Raw genomic sequence first — 23,923 nt, forward strand, 5'->3', positions numbered from 1 at the left:
CACACTGAGTTAGAAATTCGTCCGAAAATGTTGCATGTTAAAAAAAAATACGACCTCGCGTTGTGTCAATCGCATTTACACACAACACAGTTTTCGTTCGTTATAAAAAATTTAAACTGTTTTTTTTTCGTTTTTCACATCCGTAGTAAGCATTTTGAGAGGTGCCACCACTAAAAGGTTTCTGTGCGTGACAAATTTTTAGGATGACGAATACAGAAAGATGCATACAAAAATTTTGGACTGAGTGTGCAAAGACCTTTACTATAATAATAATGGCTATGTATTGCAAAACCAATTTATTTAAACTAATTCTTCTAGAGCTTATTGTATTTAGTGTAAAAATGTAGTGCATAAATCCCCTCTGCAGACTGACCGGCTAGATTACTTCAGCCCATCGAATTTACTGTAAATTTCAAACAGTCTTATTTTCACCCACCAACAGTGGCATGCGACTATATGACTCTGCTGGAATTCAGTCAAATAGTCATGAAACTGCTTTTACACTTGGGAAATGATAATAAAACACTGTTAATACCACTAAAATCAACCGTAAAACCAGCTGCACTTTCAAGCTCTACTAGAGTAGTCAAGCCAAGATAAGCACATGTGTTTCACAGACACATGCCACATACACACTCAATACTAACCGAGTTGAACACACAGTCAGTAAGACAGAGAGATAAACAACAAAAAAGTATTTTTATTTGAAAGACATCTGTTAAAAACATGTTACAAAATTGTCAGAAGCTGACAAGGGGAAGTGGAAAAAAAATCGCAATGGTGATATTAAAGAGGGGATTACGTCTCTGATGGAGCGAGAAAGACAGAGAAAGACAGGCAGAAAGTGAGTCATTTTAATAGCACTAAAACAGTTAAGGATTTAAACTCAAATAAAACAGACGATACATCTGCATTAAAAAATAAAAACAGAAAATCTTCCCTATGCTGTATCAGTGATGAGATGATGAGACTCAGTGTAAAAAATAAAGAATTAAACTGAACTTAAACACAATGTATTTGCCATAAATGGAACTAGATTAGTTGATTTTATTCTAGAATGTAGCCATACTACAATTTAAAGTCATTTATAAATCAACCACATTCTGCGTGTTCTATACGTTCTATACGTTCACCAACAGCTGATTGTTTATCATCCAAGAGTTCCAAATTACAGGTTATTGTCTTAAACTGGATTTCCACTATTCTTACTGGTAATGAAACACCACTTTCTGTCGCAGATTTTCCTGAGTTTGTTGAGAGCAGGGCTCAAAATGAGGGGGGCCTAGAGGTTCCAAGACCCCCTTAAGGCATTAGGGAGTCCCCATAAGAAGTAAAAAATAAAATTTGGCAGATCTGCTTGGAGGGTCCCCCAGATATATTTCAGTAAAAGTAATCTGACAAATCGGATTACATTTACACAGTTGCACAATTTTGTGATTTAATTACATACAATAATTGACTTAAGTCTATTCTTAGAATTCTTGTCACATTTCATATAATCATATCTCTTTAAAAATGTAAATGCCTCTAAATCTGAAGAGCGCTAAGAACATGACATGTTATATTATCACAGTTACAGTATGCATATTATCAAATATATATAAATGGACCAATCAAAAAAAAACATGCTGGGGACCCCCATAAGACTAAGAGATTCAATTTCAGAACTGGTTAAGAAGAGATGAACGTTTTTTTTTTTTACGTTTGCCATAAAATATGGCAAGTGTCACATAAGTCTAATCAAACTATGTAGTGAAAGGTAAATTGTAAGTTGTGGTAACCAACCACCAATCAGTCTGACCTGTTATATTTAGACCTGTTAAGTAGTGAGTGAAATTGTGCTTTACACTTGACGGTGATTAGAACCTTCAGCTATGGCCGTTTCAGAGTACCTTGCTGGGTTTCCATCACTCTGGTTTTATTCGCATTTTGAAGTTTTGCATGAGAAACGAGTGATGGAAATGCCAAATTTCGTATTAAAAACCCTTAATTCGCAAAAAAGTTTTTACGCTCGCTTGAGGTTTTTTATTTTCGCGTCAAAGGGTTAATGCGAATAATGGGAGATGTAAACGCATTTGCCGAATAAATTCCTCCAAAAAGTCACGTAACTGCACTATGAGACGGCATAACCTTACTAACCAGAGTACTGATCTTGTTACACAGCATCAGAAATGTTGTGATGGTCATTCTTAATGTCTGAGCAAAGTTGTCAAAGTATTTCTGTAATTGCCTCTTAGAACTGTCACGACTGTGTTTCCCAAACAGCAGGAATCCACAAATGCACTGAATTTATTGTGTTTCGTAATCGTCTGCTTGTGCAAGTATTATTATATATGAAAAGTATTATATTCAGTGGCTTCTCTTACTTTTCTTACTGATATTTAGTGGCAGTTTATTAGGAAGTGACGGTTGACTAGTTGGATGGAAACGGTGCTTATTCGCAAATGTTTTATGCGATATTCCAATTTTGCACATAAGCTTAATTCGCAGCTTTGGATGAAAACATGGCTTCTGATTGTTACCAGGCAAAGAGCATCTCTATCTCTCTAATTGCTAAGTGGAAGGAGAAACAGAACATCTGATTAGCTAGCCGCACAAAGACACCGGTATAGGGTTGTGCAGCTTTGTAGTGATGACAGAACATATGTTATATATGTTAAATAAATACGACAGTATGTCAGTGACTGCTGAAACAGATATTCAGTGCCTCTTATTGGTTTACAGCAGGTGTACATCTGAGTTTCTTTGTCAACTAAGAGAAAAAGCCAATGAGAGGTTGCAAGAAGAGGCCAACGGTTCCCAGCACACACACCAGCACAAAGACCCAAAGGAAGATGCGGTCAATCACCATGGCAACATACTTCCAATCATCCTCCACCTAAGAGAGAAAAGGCACACAATAAGAGAAGAAGAAAAAAGAGGTTAGAAGTAACAAGGAAAGAAAATGAGAGGAAGAAGCAAATTAGGTGACACGAAAACAAGGTCAATGGAGGAGAAAAGAGCGAGGACAGAAGACCAATGAGTGGTGCAAACTTGCCGTATTTCCAGAAAGCGTTGCGCACACTACACAGGGAGAATCTAAATTAGATTGTGCTACTAAAAGTGGAGCTATACAACACGTTCTCCCTCCACGTATTTGGGTGCATTACAATGCTAATGTGATTCGGTAGTGAGGCTCTGAGCTACACAGTGAAGATGAAAGATGAAATGATGAGACTTTCCATATCAAAGTAGGATGTCTCCGCTGAGGGATCTAAAGCACTTATTGTCAGTGAAGCACTCAGTAAACGCTTCCACTGAGTGAAGCCGAGTTGTTCCTGTAAGCCGCACAAGCCTGTGATATGACCTGTGCTTTTGAGGACATAAGAGAGCCAATGCACAGCATGATGATGGAATCTGAGCAGGTTTTGAGGCTTTCAGCATTCTCATTAAAACCATCAATGAATGTCTAAAACCTTTTTAAACAGTGCCCACAGATCAGCCTTGCCATGAAATGTGTGTGCACTCCCCTGCTGTTATATTTCTAGGATGCTCTGCGTTCACTCTGGGCCTCATCTGCCTCCTTCTTCACCATGTCAGACATCAACCCAACCCCCTTTTAGTTCCTGACAGGCTGAGGCTCTTCTTCATTATTTAGTCAAATGCGTGCATTCTGAAAATAGTTTTAAATGAAAATATAAGTTTTCTAATAAAAGACATTAAAATTATATTTTTGTCTACAAAATAACGTTAGCACACATTCAGATGAAAAAAATATTTTTTCGAAATTTTTAGAAAATCTTACCCTAGACCCTAGACTTTTGATGGTGGTGTGTGGTCAAATATTTAGTCAAATTCATGCATTTTAAATACATTTCTAATAAGAAAAATGATATGTTTGTCTACGTAATAACATTTAAGGATACACATTCAAATAAAAACATGTACATTTTTTACAATTTTGAGTAAAACTTCAAGTGACCCTAAACTTTTGGCAGATGGTGTGTGGTCAAATATTTAGTGAAGGGCATGCATTTTGGAAACATTTTTAAATGTAATTTTAGTTTTCTAATAAAATAAATTATAATTATGTTGGTCTACAAAACAACATTTAAGCATACACATTCAGATTGAAAATTTAATTTTTCAACAACTTTTAGAAAAACTTTGGTCAAATGACCCTAAACATTTGACTGGTGGTGTATGTGGTCAACTACTGTATGATGTTATACAAGTCAATGGAACAAAAGCAGACTGAATGAGTAAAGTTTTTTTGTCCATGTAAGTGAACACGCAGTTATGCATAAAACTGTTCCAAACTCTTATTCTGGAACATTAGTTAGACAGTCATAGTTATATATAGTTGGCCTACTTGGTACATTGATGTAGGACCTACAGTATATCTACTGTACACCCCATGAAACCGGCGAACACAGAACGAGAATTAACAAGATATATGTTGGCATACTGAGGTGAATACTGCCGCAGAGACAAATAAGCTGCTGTCTGCCGGCACTCAGTTCCCAAATGAATAGAATGAGCAACTGAGGATGAAGTAAAGTTCTTATGATAATAGAGCAAAGAACATAAAAATACCTAGTCTTAGCTATTTCCAGCTCAACTGGTAGAGCATTGTCTTAAAGGTTATGGGTTTAAGTCCAAGGGAGCACACATAAAATAAATGTACTTGAACGCACTGTATGTTGCTTTAAAAAGGCTTCAGCCAAACATACATAGTTGTGCAAAGTATGTGCAAATATACTGCACATAGTGCTCACAAAGTAAAGCACTATTGAATACGAGAGAAAAAGTGGCCTTCATCAACTGCTCTTGTTAATATGTTTGAAAGTGGGGCAATTCCAACCATTACAACTTCGCAAGGACAGTCTGGCGCTTCAGATTCACAGCTTGTAAGTATATTTTCATTGTAAAAGACTTTGTTACGGACTAACGCGAGTTGAGTTTGTTGTGTGAATGTAGCGCAACTTGATTAAAGACAACATAAGTCCTAATAATCAGTAATTATGTTCCAACTAGACGTAACAAATGTTGTGTTTATAATGGGGTTTATTGTCTTTGTTGAGTCGCGACGAGACATGGCGTAACACTGGTTGATCACTAACGGCAAATCTTTATAACGTCGTATATAAAAGGTAAAACTGTCAGCTATAGTTTTTAACTATTAAACATAACATTTTTTAAAAACCTTACCAATCCTTTACATTCGGCTCAAGTCGCGCTGGCAAAGTTGATGTATCGGCTTGATCATCTTCATTTTCTGGATCAGATTCGGGCTCGAATTGATAAGGAAAGTACTGATGACATTTTATCACCTGTCAGTACAATTGCTTGGGAACATGATGTTCCGAATATGGTAAGAGGCGTTACATTTCCGTCACACGCTTGTAGTATTCCACCAATCACTAAGCACTGGTTAACTGGCCAATCATAGCACACCTCTCTTTTCAGAGCGATGAGCTTTGTAAAAAATCTGTGCGTTTCAGAGAGGTGGGGCAAAGAGCAGATACAAACATGCACGGTATGTGGAAAATACAGAGTTTTTGAACCTTAAATAGTGTATACACATTGCATTACATCTAAAACAAACGATAATATTCGTTTTAGCCATGTCATATGACCCCTTTAAATATTTCTTAGTAGTAGATTCTACGCTACAAACGCAAGTTTGACAACTTCAATCCATATGCAATATTAAGTATAAATAAATCTATAAACGAACCACTGTTAAAGAACACAACCCTCAGAGAACTCAGGAGAAAATAATAGTTAAAGTGCCTAAAGGCTGTACAAGCCGATTCACTGGCTTTTTACTAAAATGTCAATACGCACAGGCATTTTTATAAGTGCATTTACAGGCATTTTTGAGTGTTTGTGACATGTTTAAAGGCATTATGTACTTTTATAAACCATTAAAGGAGCTGTAAGAGTGAAGCCTAGTTTTCAAGTGTGTTAGTAAAATCACCAGTTGTCAGATCACAGATATGTGACTGTACGCTGCATGCGGAAGGCAGATTTGCCTCACCAAAATGTTATTGTACGGCTCAAGCAGTCAATTCCTCAATGCATTATGGCAAGAGACGCTAGATTAGAAAACGCTCCTATGAGTCCTCCTATATTTAAGGAAAGTGCGGAATGACAACGTGGTGTGAGTTGTGGTGTGTTTATGTGAGAATGCAATTTCCCAAAGTCAATGTATTCTGACATGAATCAAGACATTTCTTTACCTCTTTGGCTTTGTTGCGGCTCCTCATGTTCTCCGCGATGTACTTCACACACTCGATAGCCTGTTTGATCTCCGGTGACACCACGGAGAAAGCCACGACCGTGTTAATGGCCTGCGGACTCAACTGACGACTCACTTTCCCACAATCCCCCTCGGGTGCCTCTTTCATCGGGTGACAAGGGCATCCCCCTTTCTTTCCCTCCAGTGCAGCTTTTCCCTCTCCAAACTCCAAAGAGTTCACTGCACCCTGTTGGGATCCACTATTCTTCCTCTTCTTCCCCTCTCCTCCTTTTCCTGCTCCACTCCCTGATGAGCCCCCGCTCTCCAGTGCGCCTTTTCCGGAAGACTCAGACAGGTCGAGAGGCCGGCGCATGAGCATAATACGAGGTAAAGCTCGGAGAAAGACGGTACGAACCCAGCCGGGCATTGTGTGGGTCATGGGGGTGCGATAGTGGACGTTCAGCACAAAGACGGTGATGACGATTGAGAGTGTGACGAAAATCATAGTGAAGAGAAGGTACTCGCCAATCAGGGGGATAACAAGCGAGGTGGACGGGATGGTTTCCGTGATGACGAGGAGGAACACAGTGAGGGAAAGCAGCACAGAGATGCACAATGTCACTTTCTCACCACAGTCTGATGGAAGGTAGAAGACGAGCACGGTTAGGAATGAGATGAGAAGGCAGGGGATGATAAGGTTGATGGTGTAGAACAGGGGCAACCGTCTTATGTAGAAGCTGTAGGTTATGTCTGGGTAGATCTCCTCACAGCAGTTGTACTTGATGTCATGTTTGTAGCCGGGTGCATCTATGATCTCCCACTCTCCACTTTCCCAGAAGTCTTTCAGGTTGACCTTTGAGCCGATGAGCACCAGGTCAATCTTGGCCTTATCGTAGGTCCAGGAACCAAACTTCATTGAGCAGTTCTGATAGTCAAAGGGGAAGTACGTGATGTCCATAGGGCAGGATGATTTGAAGATGGCGGGAGGGACCCAAGTAATGGTTCCATCATATTTCAAAAGAGCTTTGGTTTTGTCCTCCACCAAGAAATCTCCAACAGCACTGTGTCAGAAAAAAACATGCCTGAATGACGTGCTATGCATTCATAACTTATATCTTCATTTCAGTTTGAAAGAATCTAAGGACCCACAATTGAATATATAAAATAAATCAAAATGTTCTTGAGGTGATTTGGGTTTTGACTCACTTGTTGTAAAGTACAATGTCAGGCCTCCAGATTTTATTTGATGGGACTCTGATGAATTCAATTCCATCAAACTCTGTTGGTGACCACTTGAGCTTGTAGTCATTCCATATCTAAAACAAAACCACACAATATTTTATCTTATATCATTACATACACACTATATAAAACCAATATTTATTCATTATCATTCTTTTAAATAACCCATTTTTCACCTAGCAGTTACTGCACATTTATTACTTTCATCTTAAAATACTAAGCAGATAACATAGCATAGACTAAATAGACAAAAATAAATAGAACCTAATATTAATTCAGAAAAGGAGCGCAAGAAGTTGAAATGTCTCCTCTTATTCTCTCTAGCACTCTGTTTCTTTCATAAACCTTTTCTTACAGCGTTTTATGAGAGTATATAAATACACATCAGACTTGAGTCATATTCCCAGATATACTGGCGCACTGAAAATATCAGCATGCATGAAATTTTGCTATTCGTCACCAGCTCTGTTTAAGAATATCTCATAGTGTAATTAGTCAGCTGGGTGTCTTACCATTCCGCCTCTAAGAAAGTAAAAACATTGGGAATATGTGAATAATGATCCTAATGTCTGCTGTTTGCATTGCTGTTTGTGTATGTGTGTGTACATGTGTGACTGTACCGAATGTCAAAGTCATAGTTTTTATTGCAAAATAACAGTGTGCTGAGTGCCTGTGTGAGTGCATATTTCTCAATCTGCAGGTTTGCTGTTTTTTGAGGTGGTCTACACACATGGCTACATGTGGGCTATTTGAAAAATGTATGTGTGTGCTTCTCTGTATGTGCACATATGTTTGTTGATATGTTTGTATCTAGAGATATGTTAGTAACGCTGCTGGCCTCTCTGTGTTCAGTGATATTAAGAATTTTGCTTTTAGGCATTGCACAGTTGTATTGTATAATACAGCTGGGTAGAACACAAGCAGGCCTTCAAACAGACACACACATCCTCTGAAATATGCTGTTACCTAGTGTAACACACTTTCGGTCTAAATAGTACAGAAGTCTTTCGTGAGCACATACGGTATAACCACCTTCAACTATTAAAAACAAAATACAAATAGTAATGTCAATAGAGTTACATCAAAATGTTTATAAAATGAGTTTAAGATTCTATTTAACTTTATCACTATTAAACTATTAACCTATTGTATTTTCAGTTTAAACTGAAGTAACGTTCTAGGAATTCATTTAATAAATTTGTTCATATTTAAATGATGAAAAATCTACACAATGAACAAAACCATAAATCTCTGTTTATTAAAAAACAAAAAATATTACCATATTGTGCAGATTACTGCGAAAGCTCATTATTGTTTGACCTAGTTATACAAAATCATACTTTTTCACACATTAATTTCAATCTTTTAAACACTTTAATTACATTTTTTAGGTAACTTGTGTTTTTTCTTTACATAATTTCTCTTCCATTATATTTTGTTTCCACTTACTCTACTGTATCAACAGTCCCCTGTTGTTTGTATACGCTATACACATTTTCTTGTTACGGTCGTATTGACAGTGGCTCAGCATGGCATAAAGAGGATGAGATGCTTGAGCTGCTATACTGTACGCAGGTACTGTACACATGCGCAAAGTCATTGTAATGCACACTCACATGTCGTAGCCATAGGTTGGTCTCCATTATCTGATTGACTTCATCCTGTAAAGAGGACGAGATTGAGACAATCACAGAAACGCAGAGAAATAATTGGAGAGAAGAACAGATGCCCTCTATTAGTTTCTAACAATAAAATCAATACTGTTCTTGTCTGAAGGGAAAGAGAGATCTTGTGCTTTGAAATTTCATTGGTCTACTACAGTAGTTCCATGTGCATTACTTCCATTTATCACAGTACACTCCAGAGCTATATAAACCTGAAGAAATCCAGCTAAAATGTTTCCTTAATCCTGTGAGAGTTATAATATATAATCCAGGATTCTGTTCTCTGGATTGATGGGCTATGGTTTGTTAATCCGTCAGGTGTCTGTGAAGCGAGAATAAAGTTGTGGAAATAATCTTGGCCTCTCTCGCTTGGTGAACTGGAAACTTAATCCAAGAGTTTTAAGAGAAGTGCTGAATCGTATGACGACGGAGAAAGCGTCTGTCTGGCTTCCTGTAACACCGGGCGCTAAGGCTTTTAACTCAATTGTTTCTCTAACCACAGATGAAACAAAAAGCCAGAACAGCCAACAACAGCAAACAGCAACAATTTCCCCGCTAAAAACCACTAGCAGAGCATGTTTTCTTTTTTCTTTTAACTGAGTGTAATTTGATAATCAATATGACACTGTTTCTTCTTTAGATAAACATTGCGCTTAATTCGGGACAATAAACCTTTTTTAAGGTAATGCAACTCTGTTCAAACACAATTTCAGCACAAAATCAGGTCATGTGTTTCTAAAATAATGATTTGCCTTACCACTTTAACAAGCTGCGACATGGAGACCTCAAACTCCACAGTAACGGGGTCAGACACATTTTCCACCGGCCGAATAAACTGGTTATACCTCCTGAATAAACGACGAAACAGCCTGTCTTCTCCCTTTGATGATAAACAATCTGCACAAACATACACAAACACAGACACAGACACACGCTGACACAGGGGTGTGTTTAGCATAGACATCTATTTTGGTATGCACTGGGAGAGACTCAGGGATAGACTTCATCCATTATATAGTGGATGGCCAAGTACTGTAAGTACTTGTGAAGCACAGAGACATGCATGCATATTACTATTGTAAACATATTATATATTAACAAAACTTACATTATAAGAGTTATTTGTCAGGGATAGACAGGAAGAACCCAAGCGCAGGCAGGCAGTGAAGGGGTTAACACAAGACTTTAATATTAAACAACAGAACAGAAAACAAAATCCCACAATGGGGAAAACAGGACACGATCACTATCACAATAACTCAACAAAAACAAATACTTCCCTTGAAGGGGAAAAGAAACAATAAACACTAACCACGACACAACATCCAAAACAAGGTAAGGTAGTCCACAGCTGCTACAAGGCAAGGTAACAGGAGCACACCACGGGGGATACACATACACACAGAACGCAACGTATGTACAACGTACACAACGCAATACAAGAGCACAGGACAAAGAAACAAGAGGGTATATATAGGGAAGACAAACGAGGGATAACGACATGGGGCAGGTGTGGGACATTAAACACTCAGGGAAAGATAACGAGGAAACGAGAGGAATGGGGTCAATGACAAGACACTGGAGAGAACGTATATTATTGTCAAACGGACAATAATATGTTTCTCTCCACACATAACCAAAGACTTTGTCATGGCTCTGCTACAGGACCAAGAAAAACATGACTAAGGAAGCAGAGCCATGACAGAAGCCCCCCCTTTAATGAGCACCTCCAGGTGCTCACCAAGGGGTAGACGGACAAGACAAGGCAGACCGAGACAAAGACAAAAACCAGACAAACATGGTGAACATGACAAGGGGTAGACAGGACAACAAGACTACAGGACTGGGGTGGGATAACAAGAACAACAAACATGGGAGGGGGGGTGGGGCAAAACAAGAGTTCACGGGGGAAAACCAAAAGGGTTGGGGGAACAGTCCCAGTCCCCGGCTGCGCTCGAGGGCGCTGAGTCCTGGGGGACTTAGGAGGAGTCCCGGGGGAACAGTCTTTGGCCCTGGGAGTCTCCCAGGGACCGGCTGGACAGGGCTTGACGCCGGCTGGAAGGCCGGCTGGACAGGGCTTGACGCCGGCTGGAAGGCCGGCTGGACAGGGCTGTGACGCCGGCTGGAAGGCCGGCTGGACATGGACGCCGGACCTGGACGCCGGCTGGACACCGGACTGGATGGACCGGACTGCACCGGATTGGACACTGGACAGGACATCGGCAGCACCGACCGGACTGGACGCCGGCTACGCAGACACCGGACTGGACGCCGGCTGCACCGGCGTGGACGCTCCTCCGCTGCGCTCTCTCCCTCCTTCTCCGCACCACCGGATCCATAGCCGACCTTGGCGAATCCGTGGGGACCGGAGGGAGTTCCGCAGCGGAGGAATTATCCGACGTCATCCCCGGATCCCCTCCCTCCCGCTCGCTACCGGCGCCACCAGAGTGAACGGGGACCGTGGAGCTCAAGCCGAAGGGTACCGAGTCCACCCGGGCAGCGGCAGTCAGGTCAAGGCCCTCCGGCGTGATCGACCGCGAGGTGGAAGTCCCACGTGGAACCCCACCCCCGGGATCGTCCCGGTTGGCCATGAACCTGACCATTGCCGCGAACCCTAGGGGACCCAGCAGCCTCTTCTCAGACGGGGTGAGGCGCTGAGTGAGGCAGCAGTTGAAGATCGTCTTCAACTCTGCCTCGTTGAACTCAGCCCTCTCAGCCACCGCCGAGAATGCCCCGGCGAACTCCCGATTCCCGTAGTTCCCCTGGCGGAAACCTAGCAGCAAGCGGGCTTGAGCGGACCGTGAGGACGACGCCGTGCCGTCCATCTTGCTGCCCGCTGGGTTCTGAATGGCTCGTGTATTTGTCAGGGATAGACAGGAAGAACCCAAGCGCAGGCAGGCAGTGAAGGGGTTAACACAAGACTTTAATATTAAACAACAGAACAGAAAACAAAAACCCACAATGGGGAAAACAGGACACGATCACTATCACAATAACTCAACAAAAACAAACACTTCCCTTGAAGGGGAAAAGAAACAATAAACACTAACCACGACACAACATCCAAAACAAGGTAAGGTAGTCCACAGCTGCTACAAGGCAAGGTAACAGGAGCACACCACGGGGGATACACATACACACAGACCGCAACGTATGTACAACGCAATACAAGAGCACAGGACAAAGAAACAAGAGGGTATATATAGGGAAGACAAACGAGGGATAACGACATGGGGCAGGTGTGGGACATTAAACACTCAGGGAAAGATAACGAGGAAACGAGAGGAATGGGGTCAATGACAAGACACTGGAGAGAACGTATATTATTGTCAAACGGACAATAATATGTTTCTCTCCACACATAACCAAAGACTTTGTCATGGCTCTGCTACAGGACCAAGAAAAACATGACTAAGGAAGCAGAGCCATGACAGTTATTACTCTCTTTCTGCTTATCTTCATTTTGATGATAATAAAGTTAAAGGGATACAAATTCTGTCATCATTTGTTCACCCTCATTCGAAACCTGTACATCACTCTTTCTTCTATTCAACACAAAAGAAGATATTTTCAGAAATGTCTTGGTGGTTTTGCATGGAATTTTGTGTCTGTGTTTTTATAAGAATGTGTATTGCTTTTAGCACATTCCTCAGGGACAGCGCCAATGTCCTAAGTGAAGAAAAAAGAGCTCTTAAGGTTACAGGTCATCATCAACTGCAGTGGGTATGCATAGACGTCACTTTCCCACGTGAACATGCCGGGACACGCTCCCTTGAGTGGTAAATCTCTAAGCAAAATGGCTGCTTTCAACAAAGAAACCGGTACTAAAACACACAATTATTTGCTAAAATTAAAAGCAGCTGGACTCGACCGGTGATCCTTACGACTACCCTACAGCTTACAAAGGAATCAGGTGTTCTTGGACACTCAAATGTGCATGGAATTGCATTTCCTGATATTGTAACCATTCATTTTGCTGAGTGTTTTACCACTCAAGCGGGCACGTTCCGGGGTGTTCACGTGGGAAAGTGACGACACGTGCCTCTATTACCAAGGAGACCAGATGTAGCCAAGTGGAAAATGGAATGAATTTAAAATGATGCACCAAAGACCAATAAGGCACCTCAGAACACAGAGTAGCCATTGCATTGATGCTACAAACTGTTATAAAAGGTGTATCCTATGGGGCTTGTCTTTTAAAGAGTGAATATAGTATCTTTTCAATGTAAGTAAATGTAAAAAGAACAACGTTATTATTTTTGCTAAAGGAACAGTTAGTTTTGAGTTCAACTCAAAATGAAAATTCTGTCTTCATTTACTCACCCTCAAGTTGTTCCAAATCTGTATACATTTCTTTGTTCTAGAGCTGCACGATTCTGGATAAATTGAGAATCCCGAATCTTTTGTTTCAAATAGAGATTGCGATTCTTTTACGATTCTGAATGATGACTAAAAGTAATACATAATTTACTAGAGGTTCTGACAAAAAATTGTTTATTTAGGTATGTAATACGTAGGACTTTTCTTCAAAATTATTACATATTTTATGGTTTACCTACAGTAGTTATAGTGAGAAATTTTTAACCACAAATTGTCAGGGTCCTGTCCTTCCTATTCTGAGTTTTCGTGTCTTGTGGACAGGGTCGTGACAGTACCATGTCTTGTGTGGAGACACGTGGCGGTTTGTTTTGACATTTCGCCGTGTGTCCTCCTGTCTTTCGTTTAGCTCCGCCCCCTTGTTTCTCCGTTAGTCTCCCATCAGTGTTTGATCTCCCTCACCTGTCCCAATCATCTTCCCGCCAGTTCTCATTATGTTAAGTCTTGTCACCTGTCCTTTACCATCCCTGTCCTATTATCCTTCGTTAGTTTTCCCCTTTATAAGTCCTGTCTTATTCCCAGTCCTTGTCAGTTCATTGTTGTATCTTGTCTCGCCCTGCGTTACCTTCCCTGGTGTTTTGGATTACCCTGTTCCTGTTTCCCGTGCCCTGTCATTGTGACTTATTATTTGGTTTGTTCTCTTGTTTTGATTTATATCGTGTTTTCCCATTGTGGGTTTTTGTTTCCCCTTTTTATTTACAATAAATCTTTGTTTAACCCTTTCACTGCCTGCACTTGGGTTCGGTCTCCACCAAACCGTGACAGAATGAACCGACCCAAAAAGAACCCAGCAGGCTTGGAGTCGAACGAGGCATTCAGGAGCCGCCAGGCTCACCTCTTGTTTGGCTTCCGTCAGAAGGGGACCCCCGTGAAAGACTTCGCCATGGACTTCCTGTACACCGCGCGCTACTCGGGGTTCACCGAGGCAGAATTAAAGGTAATCTTCAACAGCTGCCTCGATGAACCCTTCGAGCCAGCTGAGATGCGCCGGTTGAGACCCCTGGGCTTCGTGGACCAGGTCCAGCTCGCGATGGATCATGAGGAGCCCAGGGGATTGTCCATGGCGGAGCCTCTCACGGGGCTGGCGACAATCCCTGAAGACCGTACCCTGCGGATCGGGGTTTTGGGTGTCGCCTCACTGTCCTCCTCACCCCTTGCAGCCTCACCTCCAGCCAGCCTCGGTGGCAAGAGGGGGATGCGGGAGTCGTGGGGATCCTCATCAGAGGCCTCCAACCCTGAGCCAGCCGTGCCCTTCACCTCCTTCCTCCAGCCGACCACCAGACAGGTGGCTCGGCTAAAAAAGAAGAGGCAACGGAGGGAGGCACGGAACCCAACCCAGCTGGTTATCCAGCCGGCGTCCCAGCCGGTTATCCAGCCGGCGATGCAGCCGGCGTCCCAGCCAGTCCGGTGCAGCCGGCGTCCAGTCCGGTGCAGCCGGCGTCCAGTCCGGTGCAGCCGGCGTCCAGTCCGGTGTTTCCGGCGTCCAGTCCGGTGCTTCAGCCGGCAGTCCAGCCGATGCAGCCGGTGCAGCCGGCGTCCTGTTCTGTCCAGCCGGCCTTCCAGCCGGCATCCTGTCCCGTCCAGCCGGCCTTCCAGCCGGCGTCTTGTCCATCCATCCGGCCCTCCAGCTGGCGTCCAGTCGAGTCCAGCCGGCCTTCCAGCCGGCACCTAGCCTTTGTCAACCAGCCTTCCAGCCGGCGTCCAACCCTGTCCAGCCATTATTGTCCCAGCCTTCCCCTGCCATGTCTGTCCCTTCCCGTCCTGCCCATCCCAAGTCCCCTCCCCACCCTAGGAAACACACCCATGTCCCTCCTAGGTCCCCACCCCAGTTTAGTGTTCCCAGTTGTTTGCAGCCCATTCCCCCCTCCCTTCCCGTTAATGTTTTTCTTATTGTCCAACCCCAACCCTTTCGTTGTTCTGTCGGCCCTGCCCCTAGTATGTTCTGTTTTGTGTGGTGTCTTTCATTCATCCTGTCTGTTTTGTCCCGCTGAATGTTTTCCCCTTAGGCCATTCGGGGTTTGGCCCTTGGAGCGGGGGTACTGTCAGGGTCCTGTCCTTCCTATTTGGAGTTTTCGTGTCTTGTGGACAGGGTCGTGACAGTACCATGTCTTCTGTGTGTGTTTTGTCTTGTGTGGAGACACGTGGCTGTTTGTTCTGACATTTCGCCGCGTGTCCTCCTGTCTTTCGTTTAGCTCCGCCCCCTTGTTTCTCCGTTAGTCTCCCATCAGTGTTTGATCTCCCTCACCTGTCCCAATCATCTTCCCGTCAGTTCCCATTATGTTAAGTCTTGTCACCTGTCCTTCACCATCCCTGTCCTATTATCCTTCGTTAGTTTTCCCCTTTATAAGTCCTGCCTTATTCCCAGTCCTTGTCGGTTCATTGTTGTATCTTGTCTCGCCCTGCGTTACCATCCCTGGTGTTTTGGATTACCCTGTTCCTGTTTCCCGTGCCCTGTCATTGTGGACTTATTATTTGGTTTGTTCTCTTGTTTTGATTTATATCGTGTTTTCCCATCGTGGGTTTTTGTTTCCCCTTTTTATTTACAATAAATCTGTTTAACCCTTTCACTGCCTGCACTTGGGTTCTGTCTCCACCAAACCGTGACACAAATTCCATAGTGTTTTTTTTTTACTTTAAATGCAAAAGTTTAACTTCCTAAAAAGTATTAATGCATTGAATTAACGTGTATATGAAATATTTCTCAGTAAAAAAATTCATAAGGTGACACTTGCAATTTTAAGGTCTTGCCTGATATCTACAGACTGCTTGAAGGGGTCTTTAAAGAAAGACACTACTGATAAACATAACAACGCAGTATTCTCACCTGTAAACAGTTTAAAATAACTTTGGCAACTTGATGAAAAGCTCTAATAGCGCAGCTTCTCTATTGGCGTAAATACAGTGATAAGCACCACACACGCTGATGACGTGTTTACCGCAATGACGAATATAAAGGCGCACAAGGATTTGTCAGCGCTACAAACTGTCTGCAATCGATAGTTTCGTTTCAAACCTGTCTAGATAAGATGCGAAGCATATTCAGAACAATGTAAGAAAGACACTCATAAGAGCAGTTTTGTTGTCAGGCTGTATTTACTTTATATGTTGGTCTGTTGTTTGGTGTGAGATTAATTTGGGCAGTGTAGGAGCTTGTAAACGCGTCTCATGCGTGCGAGTTGGCAACTCTCTGCCAATCCCAATACTTCTGTGATCATTGGATACAGAAATAATGATAGTGTGTGGTTGAAAAGACTGTTTGTGACGTCGTTACATACCTTATGATAATAATGCTATCTCTGCTTCTGCGGCAGCACCAGCACATATTGAAGCGTTATGATTTTAGTCCAAGGTAAATTAGACACGAGAATCATTGATTTTCATTAATGAGATCGCGTGGGTGTTTGAATCGAGATCGCGATCTTTTAACGGTTAATCGTGCACTTTGTTCTGATGAACACAGAGAAAGATATTTGGAAGAATGCTTGAAACCAAACAGTTCTTGTAGGATTTGCTTTGTATATTTCTTTGTTCTGTTGAACACAAAATAAGACATTTCAGAATTTCAGAAAGCAAACAGTTCTGGGACATTTTTTACTACCATTGTCATTTTTCCTACTATGGTAGTCAATGGGGTCCAAGAACCATTTGGTTACAAGCATTCTTCCAAATATCTTTCTCTGTGTTCATCAGAGGAAAGAAATTTAAACAGATTTGGAACAACTCAAGGGTGAGTAAATGACCTAAAGACCTAATGTATGCACTCATATACTAAATTGCAAAATACTAGGACTTTTTAAGTGAAATTTTTACTGTATTACACCATATAATATACAGTATACGCTAACCATTAACGTTAACGATTTTAAAATTTGTGGAAATCACTTTAGTTTCTTCATACAGCTGCAGCTCTGTAAACTTTTGCTGTTATCACTTCTGTAAACCTCTAGCAGAGGTTAATAAGACCATAGTGACCCCTACATTACATACAGATATATTACCTTAACTGAAACACTGCCATACATGTTAAGAGTTCAGTGCTCCTGTCTCATGTGTGCGTGTCTATTGTTTTAATTTCCACTTCTAATTGCTTCAACTAGTTAACTCTCCAATGGCCTCTCCTGTTAATAGGGTTAGCCAAGGATAACAAGGCCCTGCTTCCAGTAATTAAATGGACTTCACTCTCCTTGAAATACAGATACAAAGGATAGGATTTAAGTTTAGTTAGTTTCTAGAACCCCATTAAGCTTAAGATAACCCTTTTAATTTAATGTGGCACGGTGTCCACACTGACCACAGCAGGATCTTAAAGTTAAACTCTTAAGCTGGCCTTGATGAAAAATTAGAATGTTTTAGAACTAGACAGTGTTTTTTGTATCTAACACACTGTCCAGTGTCCTTGGTCATTTCTAAGAATTGCAAGTGTTTGTTATCACTGATGAATATTTTCAATACATAAAAACATTTTTCATACTGAATAACATGTTGATAACAAAGATTATGTTCACAGGACTGTGTTTGTCCAAACAGTTTTACATGTGAAAGTTCCCAGCATGCACTGCAGCATAATTAGTATTATCTGAAATGATAAGTGTTTTAGTGTTTGCTGGCTTTTTTATCTTGTTGTTGTTGTTGTCGTCATTGTTAGTTAAAGACTTAAGAGTTTTTTTAGGGTACGTTCATATTTGTAGTTCGGTTCTTTTGAAAAAATTAATTTAGTCCAGGTTCGCTAAGTGTTCAGACTGGCATTTTAACAGCGAACCTAAAGATATCGAACCTAACAGCTTTCGTGTAAAGTCGCAACGTGATTTTACCGGACATCCAAAACATTGCTGTGTGCTGGGTTATACATGCTCAGTGTATGCCTGCGCATATGAGGGTATTTTTAGCAAGCCGGTAACTCGCGAAGACCTCATGAAATGGCGCCAGGAATTCCTCTGTTACATGCGCAAGCACAGATCTAATAAACACTCCTTTTATATTACCAAATCACTTGATTTTTGGGTCATATGTTATCACTTCCTGTTTTTGCTTCGGTTCAATGCCTTTGGTCCATGTTGTGCTCATATTTCAATCGAACCACGTCGTTTGAAAGTGGACCGAGACCCATCTTTTCAGCATTCTCGGTCCGCTTGTTTGGTGCGCACCAGGGCTCGGATGGCAGCGTTCACACTTACACAAATAAACCGCACTGACAGAGCAATCGCACCAGAGTTTCTTTTAATCGAACCAAACATGGCATATGTGAACGCACCCTTAATGAATGAGGATTGTCACCTTGATTGAGGTTTGTGTGTTGAGGTCTAAGTGCATGACGCAGTGTTATTGATTCTATAGTGAAGATGCATTCAACACAAACTGTCTGAACAGTTACTTGATCAATGTTTAGGTCTCTCTGAGGTATGAATACAATAAAATAATATAACGTAAGTTTTTTATTTAAAATGAGTTAGGTGGACTTTATGTCCCTAGCCGAGTAAACTCAGAAATCTTCTTGTATTGAGTCTAATATTTTAAGTTGGTTCAACAGATTTTTTGTTTGTAGTGAAGTTAAAAGACATGTGGCACGTTTTCTTAGATTCTTCTTAAATATTTGCCAATGTGAGTGCTGGGTTATTACAATACCATTTGCTAGAGAATATCAGACTCTGTCAATTACATTACTTTTATAGTTCCATTTCAGAGCCATCTCCATAATTGCAAGAGGAGACGTCAGCGAGCACGACGACAATGGATGCTGAAACTGAGAGTTTGATTAAAAATAGCTGCGGCTCTTACATTAAAATTACAGTTCATAACAGTTAAGCCCAACACATTTGACTCGGTCCAATGGATTCAGCACTGAAGCCCATTAAAATTGCAATTACATCCAAAAAATCCAAAGGTCTGAGTCAACGTGGAATTTATTCCATCTTTACCGAAATTAGTTTTTTAGAAAAAAATAACAACAGTTCCCTTTCTGTCGGTCTCTCGACGTTGTGTCGAACCGACAGAATGGGGTTTGTCTTGAGAACCTATCATCTTCTGAGTATTTAGAAAAGGCCAATGAAAATTGGCGAATGAAATTTGCATGCCGGGCTCCTCCCCGGATGTCCGGGTATAAGAGGGAAGCCGGCGTGCTCATTCATTCACCTTTTGTTCTTCAGAGCCTACGCATCTGGTGAGCTTCTCTACGATCTGGGTGATCATTCTTTCTGCTGGAATCTACGACGTGGACAGCGGACGGTCCCTTCCTGCAGTGACTCTCCCCTGGGCGTCTCGGCAGTTCCGGAGGTGTTCGAGCAAATTTCCTTTTCTAAAAGAGCAAATTTCTCCAGCGTGGCTTGTCCCGCTGTTCTCATGGGTGCAACACACTCATCGAGGAGGGGGACGGACACAATGCCTGCTTCCAGTACGCTGGGGCAGACGTTGTGGATACGTCCTGCCCGCACTGCGGGCGGTGACGATTCAGACGTTGCGTCACAGGTGGCTGTGTTCCCACGGGACTCAGCCACCACCTCGTTTGCTCCCCGTTCCGTGGCGGCAGGACTACGGCCCTGCCGTCCGCTACGGCAAGCAGCGAGGGTGATATGAGGATTACTGTGAGCGATAATCCGCCAGCCACTGGCTCACGGACCGTTCGCACCTCGTCTCGCTCGTCTGACCATTCCCCAGGAGACGGTCCGCCGTCTTATTCCTCAATCACGTATTCGGACACGATGCGTGATGATGAGATGTCTCTTGCAGCATCGGGGGGTGACGTACTGCCATCCGACTCCGACGATTCCTCGGGCTCCCTCCCTCGGGGGGTCGAGCCCAGGAAGAAGCGGACGTCGAAATGTCAGCCATGCTTTCCCGGGCCGCCGTGAGTGTTGGGTTGCAGTGCCCGCACTGCCTCTCCCGGCGCTCGCGGCTGGCTACATGGCGCCTCGGGTTTGAGCGCGGCTCCAAGCCGCGCCCGCCCCCAGTGCCGTGTTTACCGGAAGTGCATGAGGAACTTTGCAAGACCTGGAACGCCCTTTCCGGCACGTTTCACGTCAAACAAAGTTCTGTCACCCTCTCTTCCCTCGAGGTTGAGACAGCTGGAGGATGCGTCGGGGTCCCCCAGGTGGAGTATGCCGCCGCGGTGCACTTGTGCCCGTAGGTGGCGGCCACCTGGGGGGGCTCGACCTAGACTCCCGTCCAAAGCATGTGGTGTCTCGGCATCTCTGGTGTCGAGAGCTTACATTGCGGCGGACCAAGCTGCCTCCTCTCTCCACGCTATGGCTCCTGCCAGGCCAGGGCGTTGAGAGAGCTCCACGAGGGTAAGACCGACCCAGCGCTTATGCAGGAACTCCGCGCCGCCACCGACCTCGCTCTACGGGCGACCAAGGTGACCACGCGGGCCCTGGGTCGGACGATGTCCACACTTGTGGTCCATGAGAAACTCCTCTGGCCGATCCTTGCGCAGATGAGTAACGCCGAGAAGGTCCGCTTTCTCGACGCACCCGTCTCGCAAGGGGGGGCTGGTTGGTGTTACTGTCGAGCCACTGCGGCCCCGCTCACCCCCCGCCTGTCGGGGGGCGCGAGACCCGCACGCGGCCTCCCCCGGAGGGTTCTCGATAGTAAAGAAGCAGTCCTCCGTGCCGCGAATTGGCCGCCTCGGCCGTCGAGTGCCGTGCACTGTATGCTTCCCAGCAGCCCTGGTCCTCTTCGACGCCCTCCAGCTCTGGCACCCCCCACTCAGGCGGCCCCACCTGGAGGAGACAGCGAAGAGGAGACAATTGCCCCATCAGCAGCCGCGGTGAAGCGGCCCTCATGGGAAGACCTCAGGGGGGTCGAGGCTACCATTGGGCCTGACCCCAGCCACATCGCTGGGAAGTCGGATAGGGACGGATCCTGCCCCGTCTCTCCATCTGCTGGCCCCCTCCCTTAGTCCCCGTCTCATTTCTGGGAGCCTGTCCGGCTTCCCAGACTGTTAGGCGGGCTAGGGAAGACGATCCGTCTCGGCTACGCGATCCAGTCGCCTCACGCCCGCCAAGTTCAGCATCCGATATACCTCAGTCAGAGGCTAGGATGTTGCCGTACTTTGGGCCAAGGCAGCCACCCTTCTGGTGAAGGGAGTGATCGAGCCCGTCTCACCAGCCGAGATGTTCAGCGGGTTTTACAGCCTGTACTTCATTGTCCCCAAGAAAGGCGGGGGGTTGTGTGTTCTGTGTGTTCTGAACAGGCATCTACACAGTAGCTGCCTTTCAGGTTGATCACGCAGAAGCGCATCCTGACGTCCGTCAGGTGTCAGGACTGGTTCATGGCAATCGACCTGAAAGACGCGTACTTCATGTCTCGATCCTCCCTCGACATCGGCCGTTCCGACGGTTCGTGTTCGAGGGACGGGCATATCAGTACAAGGTCCTCCCCTTCGGTCTGTCCCTGTCTCCACGAGTCTTTACGAAGGTCGTAAAGGGAAGGAGGTGTGCGGGTACTAAATTATCTCGATGACTGGCTTAGTTTGGCGCACTTTCGAGATCTGTTGTGTACACACAGGGACCTGGTGCTCCGGCACCTAGATCGGTGGGGCTACAGGTCAACTGAGTGCAGAGCGTCCTCTTTCTCGGTAGGGAACTCGACTCTGTCCTCATGAGCGGCCCTGCACACCCCCCGCGGGGGGGCGCGAGACCCGCGACGAGGAAGCCCGCACCCACTCGGCCTCCCAGAGGCAGTGCGACTGACTACAGAGCGCACCCGATCAGTGTTGAACTGCCTGAAGCGTTCAGACAGTCAGCGGTCCCCCTGAAACAATTTCAGAGGCTCCTGGGATACATGGCATCCTCGGCGGGGGTGGTCCCCCTCGGGTCGATGCACATACGACCGCTCCAACACTGGCTACAGAGTCAAGTTCCTTGGAGAGCGTGGCACACCGGCAGCAGGCGTTTGGTCACACGTTTTCTGCCGACACACCCTAACCCCCTGGTCTCCATGACCTTCTTGGGGTTGGGGTGCCATGTGCAAATGGGCAAGCAGTGTCGGGGCGGTGGACGGGCCCCCGCCTGCTTTGGCATTTCAACTGCCTAGAGTTGTTGGTTGTGCTACTTGCATTGAGGAGGCTACTACCTCTCGTGCAGGGTAGGCACGTGCTGGTCCGGTCGGACAGCACAGCTGCTGTGGCGTATATCATTGGATTCGCTCACGGCAGCTAAACATGACTCGCCTGACGCCTCCTCCTCTGGAGTCAGCAGGTGATCAGTTTCCTGCGAGCCACACACATCCCAGGCATCCTGAACCAGACAGCCGATGCGCTCTCTCGTCAGTCGATGCCTCGCGGGGAGTGGCGACTCCATCCCCGCTCAGCCATCTCATTTGGGAGAGGTTCGGCCAGTCACAGGTGGTCCTGTTGCCTCCCCGGACTCCACCCATTGTCCGCTTTGGTACTCCCTGTCCGAGGCAACCCTTGGCACGGATGCCCTTGCGCACAGCTGGCCGCGGGACAAGCGGAAGTACGCTTCCCCCCAGTGAGCCTCATTGCACATGTCCTGTGCAAGGCCATGGAAGAGGAGCATCAAGTGGTACTAGTTACACCCCTTGGCCTAACCAGGACTTGGTTCTCGGAGCTAAGGCTCTGACAACGACTCCCCCCTGGCCGCTCCCCCTGGCGAACTGCTTCCCCAGGGGAAGGGGCACGTTACGGAATCCCAGGCAGAACCTGGGCTCCATGTCTGGACGGGACAAGGAGATCCTGAGTGACCCACCCCCGGTCTGGTTGGGACGTCACTCAGGCTAGGGCTTCGGCCACTGGGCGGCTATACGCCCATAGGTGGCGCCTCTTCTCGTCCTGGTGCTCTTCTCGGCGAGAAGACCCGCGGAGTTGCTCGGTCGGGTACGAGCTGTCCCGTCCTCAAGAGAGACTGGGGAGTAACCTCTCCCCCTCCACACTGGGAATGTATGTAGCCGCTACGGCCGCTCATCATGACCCAAGTGCTGGGTAGCCTCTGGGACAGCACGACCTGGTCATTAGGTTCCTAAGGGGCGCGAGAGGGTGACCACCTTACCCGCGCTCCGTACCCTCTTGCGACCTAGGTGGCGGGCCTCAAGAGGCCCCGCTCCCTTCGAGCCTCTCGGGGTTGCCGCTCTTTCTCAGTCTTGATAAAGACGGCTTTCCGCATGGCGCTCACCTCCAAGAGGGTAGGGGATCTACAAGCACCCTCCGTGTCCACAGATTGCCTAGAACTCGGGGCCGGGATTCTCACGTTATCTTGAGACCCCGCCCCGGCTACGTGCCCAAGGTTCCCACCACTCTCCCGAGAGACCAGGTGGTGAACCTGCAGGCGCTCCCCACCGGGGAGGAAGACCCAACCTATCCGTGTTGTGTCCAGTACGCGCACGGCGCCTCTACTTGGACCGCACGCAGAGCCCAGAAGCTCTGAGCAGCTCTTTGTCTGTTTCGGAGGTCAGCAGAAGGGAGGGC

At 45.1% G+C, this 23,923-nt stretch overlaps 1 protein-coding gene across 4 annotated transcripts in view; it reads right to left on the reverse strand.

Annotated features, from left to right (window-relative positions):
- Positions 1 to 713: 713 nt before the first annotated feature.
- Positions 714 to 23,923, reverse strand: part of chrna6 (cholinergic receptor, nicotinic, alpha 6) — a 28,614-nt gene continuing 5,404 nt past the window's right edge. The window contains exons 1-6 of one of the 4 annotated variants that reach the window (XM_057331360.1): positions 10,442 to 11,023; positions 9,887 to 10,026; positions 9,082 to 9,126; positions 7,430 to 7,539; positions 6,225 to 7,284; positions 714 to 2,878 (exon numbers count right to left, since the gene is read on the reverse strand). In XM_057331360.1, the coding sequence (XP_057187343.1) occupies positions 2,753 to 2,878; positions 6,225 to 7,284; positions 7,430 to 7,539; positions 9,082 to 9,126; positions 9,887 to 10,026; positions 10,442 to 10,526 (1,566 nt within the window). In that variant the 5' untranslated portion in view covers positions 10,527 to 11,023 and the 3' untranslated portion in view covers positions 714 to 2,752. Of the gene's footprint in view, positions 2,879 to 6,224; positions 7,285 to 7,429; positions 7,540 to 9,081; positions 9,127 to 9,886; positions 10,027 to 10,237; positions 11,024 to 23,923 lie in introns of those variants that run through there. The other 3 variants (XM_057331362.1, XM_057331363.1, XM_057331361.1) reach the window with 3 other exon arrangements.

The sequence above is a fragment of the Triplophysa rosa genome, linkage group LG4, assembly GCF_024868665.1.
Source record: "Triplophysa rosa linkage group LG4, Trosa_1v2, whole genome shotgun sequence".
Classification (NCBI taxonomy): domain Eukaryota; kingdom Metazoa; phylum Chordata; class Actinopteri; order Cypriniformes; family Nemacheilidae; genus Triplophysa; species Triplophysa rosa.